The sequence below is a fragment of the Haliotis cracherodii genome, unplaced genomic scaffold, assembly GCF_022045235.1.
Source record: "Haliotis cracherodii isolate W230 unplaced genomic scaffold, xgHalCrac1.p SCAF_14, whole genome shotgun sequence".
In the NCBI taxonomy this organism is placed as follows: domain Eukaryota; kingdom Metazoa; phylum Mollusca; class Gastropoda; order Lepetellida; family Haliotidae; genus Haliotis; species Haliotis cracherodii.
Window position 1 is genome coordinate 39,162,625 of NW_027266269.1, and position 8,182 is coordinate 39,170,806.

At 43.2% G+C, this 8,182-nt stretch overlaps 1 protein-coding gene across 1 annotated transcript; it reads left to right on the forward strand.

The window, feature by feature from the left end:
• The first annotated feature begins 7,279 nt into the window (after positions 1-7,279).
• On the forward strand, positions 7,280-8,182 carry LOC139460439 (coiled-coil domain-containing protein 88B-like). Its single transcript, XM_071241928.1, has one exon. The coding sequence runs from the start codon at positions 7,280-7,282 to the stop codon at positions 8,180-8,182; it is 903 nt and encodes a 300-aa protein (XP_071098029.1).

Consider the following 8,182-nt stretch of genomic DNA (forward strand, 5'->3'; position numbering starts at 1 on the left):
CCCTACCTGTTCTGGTTCAACGCCAGATTAGGTTCCCAGCTCCACGTTCTCCAAGTATTCAACCCTCGATGAATGGGATGACACAATGGACGGAATGCGGGTATCTCATTCCCAGGGAGGGATAATATAGTAAATATTCCCCACAGTTCAATATAGGTCAGTGCATCTATTCATTCACTTACATGTACGTTCACTAAGATCCCCTATGTGTGTGTGTATCTATTGTATGTTCAGCAAGTCTTTGAGGTAGGCTCCACGCTGAAGTTGCTTTGAAAGGATTCTGTTGGTGTTTGACTGAGAAGGTGCAATGTGTTTTGCCGACTTGTGACGTATCGCTTTAGGTGCCCTGCAGGCTTCTCGCTCCAGAGTATGCAGGGTAGGTCTTCTTTCGCTCCAGTGATCACCCCCTCCTTCTCATGTTACCCAATGTTCCCGGGCGTGGGCAGCCAAACCCACTCATCTAATCTATGCCATGTGGGCTGGATCCTGGTTAACGCGATGTCATCGGATATATCGACTTCGATCGCCTTATCTCGATATCTCAGCTACACCGATAGAATGGACAAGTTTATTGTAGCATTTTGTCAGTCACTTCTTTCGAACTTTGGATAACTTGACAGAAATCTTAAATGTGGCTCCGCTTATTTGAACTTTTAGGAAGTCGACAGAACACTTCAAAGTACTATAGTATAAATTCCGCACTCGAGGTGGCTCGAACTATAGCATCAGTTCCGCACTCCGGTTGTTTCGAACTGTAGATAACTCGACAAAACACTTCAAAGTACTAAATAGTATCAGTTCCGCACTCCGGTTGTTTCGAACTGTAGATACCTCGACAGTATGTTTAACAGTACTATATCATCAGTTCCGCACTCCGGTTGTTTCGAACTGTAGATAACTCGACAGTATGTTTAACAGTGCTATAGCATCAGTTCCGCACTCCGGTTATTTTGAACTGTAGATACCTCGACAGTATGTTTAACAGTACTATATCATCAGTTCCGCACTCCGGTTGTTTCGAACTGTAGATAACTCGACAGTATGTTTAACAGTACTATGGCATCAGTTCTGCACTCCAGTTGTTTCGAACTGTAGATAACTCGACAGTATTTTTAACAGTGCTATAGCATCAGTTCCGCACTCCGGTTGTTTCGAACTGTAGATAACTCGACAATATGCTTAACGGTACTATAGTATCAGTTTACTTTTGAAAATCGAGCTAAGAATGAGTCAACCTGTTTAACGAGGATATGACTGCAAAGAATGAATTTTTTTTAACCCGGGCAACTACAAATTCGAAATCTTTAAGTTTATGAGTTTATTTATGGCTGACAACCTTAAAAATTTGCTCGCTAAAATTCACAGGGATAAGATCAGTTTTAAAATGGGATCGGATTTCCCTGATGTGCCTGCTATGCATCGCTATATATTACTGATGAACGCATGGATAAGTTGTTTGACGCCGCACTCAGCAAGGTTACAGCTCTATGACCGAGACTGGACCAGAAAATCCAGTGATTGATATTCCATGAATGTCTTCTCTCATCGATCAAGTCACCGACCGTCACCTTCCTATCAATGTGCCGCCTACTGGTACATGCGTAGGTGGCCGGGCACCTCTTTCAACACATTTCCCACTATGTATTCCTCAATAAGGACTACTCGATGAATATTGTGTACAGACCGACTGAAATACTTCCGATGCACTAGTGTTTACCCTTATAAGTGACATACGAACCGCGATGAGAGTGGGAATCAGAAACACACGTTTATAAATCCAGCTACGCACCTTTACATTCAGCAGGGGCGCGATGCCGCTATTCAACTCTGTCAACTTTGGAAAGCTTGTATCGCGGAGAATACAACAGTTGGCCCTGCACAAGATCTGGCCAGTGAGTACAAAGATGGACGTAGGCATGTGTGAGTGAGTGAGTGAGTTGGGTTTAACGCCGCTTTTAACAGTATTCCAGTTATATCGCGGCGTGTCAGCTTAATGTGGGAGGAAAGCCCGAAGTGATGCAGGTCTAAGACGTTTACCACTTCGGTGAAACCCACGAGCACGGTGCTGACAAACCTAGAAACATAATCGGGGCGAACCGGGATTCGAACCCATATTCATAGGTTTCTGGCGTGCCCAAGGGACGCAACTCTGCACAGCGACTAGCGGCGCCTCAGACGACTGGGCCACCCGTGCCCCCGTACATGTGTAAAGACAAGGGACACTTCATTGTAATGGACCATACGGCTACATGTGCAGATTGTTGGATGGAGTCGAGAAACTAGATATCGAGGCACTTGCTGTGTTTTTTTGTTTGTTTGTATATCGACTCACTCACAGCATTTCTTCTGTATGACAACGGTCTATAAATAAACGAGTCTGGACCAGACAATCAAGTGATTGGTACAGCGAACATCGATCCACGTCGTCGTCGTTGGAGCCGGAGTAGCCAAGTTTCTATATCCCATGTTCCGTTTATACAATAGTTAACGTGACGCATTATGAACAGGTTCCACCGAAGTATCCTAAGCAAGTTAGCTGCGGCACATTACCCTTACAAGTTGAAATTGGTAGATTTGCTAAACCTATCACGCCTTTACAGGATAGAATTTGTAAAGTATGTAATAATATAGCTGTAGAAGATAAGATACATTTTCTCATTAACTGTCCATTTTATTCTGACTTAAGATACGATTTATGGTCGAGAATTATAAAGTCTGATCCTATATTTATTTCATTCTCTCCTGTGGACCAGACAGTGTTCTTAATGAATTGTAACACGTATATAAAACCTCTTGCCGCACTTATTTAAAAAAATATTTGCACGTAGGCAACATGTCATTACTTAAAATTGTAATCCTTTTTTATTGGGTTTCGCAATCCTGTAAGTTATAATTCTATTATATAAATAATGTTTTTCATTGTGTCTCATTGGCTTTTTATGGCCTGATGATGTATGTATTTTATGCCAATTTTTTTAAGTCTAATGTGCACACATACAACATGTGACACATAAATAAAATATTTGCTTTTATCTTCTTCTTCGTATGTCTTAACCCCACGTGACTGTGTCTGTCTGGTGTCTGTCTGGTGTCTGTCTGTTACGGCCCGCGCATTCCCACATACAATTACACAGACTCTTAGTAATACAAATATACTGAGCAATAGTGTTACAAAAGCAAAAACACTTGATGTGCCCACATGATACCCTGTGCTGTTACAGCGTAACAGTTTCCCGCAATGTATGCTCCCTGGCTGTTGGAACTCTCCTGTGCACGAGTCAAAGTTGTCGTTGCGTAAAGGTAGCCGAGACAAACCACGCCGTTTGCTCTCGCAATTAGGAAAATTAGGTTTTGACCACTTGTGACACACCACAGTGTGAGTATTGGCAGTATATTTATGATAGTATGGTTAAGATTGTTTGTGTACAGTTTAATTGGGCTGTCATAGGATGATATGTCGGGAATTCGCTTTGACAAGCCTTGTAATGTGACTAAGTTTTCGCGCGTTTTTTGAATATGCTGACGCATTCAATTTATGTGTTTGAGTTACCCTTATAATTTATTGTCGCATAAGGTTATATGTAAATGGATATTTCTTACGTTGTTTAGGTGTGTCTTTAAAGTCTGTTTTAGCGCATTGTGGACTAAAAGTTGTTATTTTTGTTGAATAGCAAATTACCGTAAAGATTTTAAAATGTGGACACCTTTTGTTAAACACATGATATTATATGCTAGCGACCAGGTTAAGTAATCATTTGTGTTTGTATTTCTTACAGCCTTTTACCCTTTATGAGAACCTTCATATACAGAATAAACACCTTCAAATCTGATGACACTTGTACCATCATTTCTTGAATGGAAGAGGTTCGGGGTTATCTGACTTGTAGCTCGCAAGGGTGATGCAAGTACATACCCATCTCAGCGATTGTATTGCCTTCCAATCTGCGGTGTCCCCTGTCGCCCACAGTCAACCAGCGAGGGGATGTTCTGGCCTCTTTCATTGCCACGAACGTCTAGGTCATTAAACGTGACCACATGGGTAGGCATCTTCTGTTGTTGCACTTCAGTGTCTGCGTCGCTGTGATGAATTAGTATGTCGAGTTGAGTATAACGTTGAACATAACACTGTATGTCATAATTGAGCTTGCCTCCATATACTCGGTGCATAATCAAAGCGCCAACATATATTATTACCCTTTTTAACGGATCAGTGTTCACTTGATATTCATTTTCAGCTCCCTGGGGAGTATACAACCCAAGCTGCCTTCTCAGGCGCTAGGATGTTAATAGTCACATCACTTTCTACCGGGTACCCATTTCACTGCTGGATGAACAGAGTCGTATCTCGAACAAAGTCCCTCGCCTACACCACATGATTCAGTGTAGTGGTCAGAATCGAAGCCAAGGATCGCTACTTACGATGTTTATTCCTAATACAGGATATTCATCATCCCCAAACACACTCGCGTGATAACCTTTCTATATAATTCAGTCCAAGGTGACGGAAGACACCGAATAGTATGGTAATAGTTCCTTTGTGGATTTGTCTTGCGGTGTGAGGTTTGGCTGGTCCCTAACAGTAGTAGTTCATTCTTACTTTCACATTAGTGATAACCCGAGATGCTCCTCATCCCGGACACTGGTGATACAGCCACGGCAGATGGACAGTGATGAAATACTCACCATGATACATTCGTCATGAATCGGATATTTGGGAATTAGGGGGTATAGTTGAGTCATTTAAAACCTCCATAAAAATATCAAACACACTTCGCATTTTAACCAGAGTGATAGAGTTCAAAATGTATTACAAGACTGCTACACGCCAGTCTTACAGACCCTGATACAAATAGATCAAATACAGCCCATGCAAGTCTATAATGTTTGGCAAGTCTAGATTACTGCAGTATCTGAAAATGAAGAGAGCCCTTAGGCTCCCTTTTATTATATTTTTGTTAAGATAATTGAACAACTGTTTTCGTCATTACGGTATGTTTATTTCAGAGACTAGATGTTAGTCTAGACTGTTACGTACACTTGCAAAATGTGCGCTGAAGGCGAACGGCAGTGAAAACTAACTATATTCCAAGCGAGCGGCACAAGAAACTAACTGTACACGCCAGTATATACGACGAGACAAACCTTATTCAAACCCGCTCGACTTGTCTCACCAACAAGGTAGGTGAACATGAAGGAGAATAGCATATATTGATCTAACAAAGTAAGGGAACAGATTCTTTGTATGAACAACAAAATACTGACGTGTCTTGGTCCGTGGTCCAGTGGATAGAGCTTCTGCCTGGAGAGTGGAAGCTCGGTTGTTCGATCCCGGCCACGTCATACCAAAAGACGTTAAAATATGGTACTTGTTGTTTCCCTGTCTGGCGCCGGGCATTAACGGGATAAAACAAGGACTGGTCGGCTCGGAGTCAGTCTACTGTGTCCGGGTGGGGTATCCATAACATAAGACATATTTTGCATGAGATATTTCAATGAAAGGTTACACTGACACTGGGTTGACACCAAAATGATCCGCCGGTGAATGATGACGAATTCGTCATAAAAAAGCTGAATATGTCATACACACTTCAGCCAATAGTAGCGTTATATTTTCTTACTCCCATCAACTGACGCATCCTTTTTTTTACAGAAATCAGTTTAACAATTGTACTTTCAGTGAAGAGTTTCGACACGACCGTCTCTATACCCAAACCTTTCGATACAGCCCGTTTAATAAATGTCACAGCTACACAAACGGTACACATAAAGGTCCACACTCCGTCGCAGTGGTGACTCAGCATAACACCACTGCCACAGGTTAATTTGCATATCACGTGACCGGACTTTTCTCTTGTTTGTAAACAAACGCGCTTTTTCAATATTTTATGGAGTCTATGGAAAGAAGATATTTGTATTAGAGTGTCTTAGTCTTGAACCATATACTTTGTGAACACCACACACCTCTCTTTACAAATCCTACATTATGTGAACACCACACACTTCTGTATCCATACCCTGCACTATCCGAACACTACACACTCCTCTATTCAAATCCTACACTATGTGGACAAACACAATTCTATATCCAAATCCTATATCACGTGAAGACCACGTGAAGACCACGTGAACACCAAGCACCACTCAATGCAGAGCTGTAAACCTTCACTCAACCATCACACATCCGTATGGCAACCAACACCAACAGGTGTGACATAAAGTATTATTACGCAAACCCTTTCATCTCTGTCAGTTACAAAACACCTAGTCACAACCCTCTCCCAGGCAGTCATGACTTACCGGTTCTGCAAGTTAAAATTATCTAGTCTCATTAGTATCATGCATGAGAGAGTTACCCCATCTCACATTACATTAACACAACATCTACAACCCATGATGATGACTCTGCTTCAAAACCTCTACCACAAGTAAACGTATACACTTGAAAGTTGGATTTGATCAACAAATAACAAACGTTATCAAAATGACACTAGGCTGAAAACTGGCGCCGAACGTGATGTCCACAACACAACTATGATACCCGTATCAAATACTTCACCATCGAATAACAATTGTTTCACTTTTAGCCACCATCAAAACATTAGACGAAGATATTTACATTCTTTTGTTCGGCGGTTTACACACCACATGAGACATGAAGATCCGGGGTAGAATAGGTTTTCAGCAACCCATGCTTGCCGTAAAAGGCGACTATGCTTGTCGTAAGAGGCGACTAACAGGATCGGGTGGTCAGACTCGCTGACTTGGTTGATGCATGTAATCGGTTCCATCTGCGTTGATCGATGCTCATGATTTCGATCATTGGATTGTCTCGTCCAGACTCGATTATTTACAGACCCCCGTCATATAGCGGCGTTTAACAACAAACAAACAAACATACCACATGTATCTATAGATTGGATGATCACATTACCTCTATTGATTTTTACTTGAAAGTACATTCATTGAGCAAAAAAAAAGTAAATTAGTTGAATTTCCAGAAATAATTTATGATTTGTAAATTTTCAAAAGAAATGTTCTCGCCAAATGCTTGCAAATCCATCCCGAGGATATTTTTAGTTTGGTTTAACGCCGCTTTTAACAATATTCCAGTTATATCACTGCGTGTCAGCTTAATGAGGGAGGAAAGCCGGAAGTGATGCAGGTCTCAGACGTTTACCACTTCGGTGAAACCCACGAGCACGGGCGGCGATCATAACTGGGTGGTCAGCGATCGCAACTCAACGTGCGGCGATCACAACTAGGTGGTCAGCGATCACAAATGGGTGGTCAGCGACCACAACTGGGTGGTCAGCGATCACAACTCAACGTACGGCGATCACAACTAGGTGGTCAGCGATCGCAACTCAACGTGCAGCGATCACAACTGGGTGGTCAGCGATCACAACTCAACGGGCGGCGATCACAACTGGGTGGTCAGCGATCACAACTCAACGTACGGCGATCACAACTAGGTGGTCATCGATCACAACTATGTGGTCAGCGATCACAACTGGGTGGTCAGCGATCACAACTCAACGGGCGGCGATCACAACTGGGTGGTCAGCGATCACAACTCAACGTACGGCGATCACAACTAGGTGGTCATCGATCACAACTATGTGGTCAGCGATCACAACTGGGTGGTCAGCGACCACAACTCAACGTACGGCGATCACAACTGGGTGGACAGCGATCACAACTCATCGTGCGGCGATCACAACTGGGTGGTCAGCGATCACAACTTAACGTGCAGCGATCACAACTGGGTGGTCAGCGATCACAACTAGGTGGTCAGCGACTACAACTCAACGTACGGCGATCACAACTAGGTGGTCATCGATCACAACTATGTGGTCAGCGATCACAACTGGGTGGTCAGCGACCACAACTCAACGTACGGCGATCACAACTGGGTGGACAGCGATCACAACTCACCGTGCGGCGATCACAACTGGGTGGTCAGCGATCACAACTTAACGTGCGGCGATCACAACTGGGCGGTCAGCGATCACAACTGGGTGGTCAGCGACTACAACTCAACGTACGGCGATCACAACTAGGTGGTCATCGATCACAACTATGTGGTCAGCGATCACAACTGGGTGGTCAGCGACCACAACTCAACGTACGGCGATCACAACTGGGTGGACAGCGATCACAACACAACGTGCGGCGATCATAA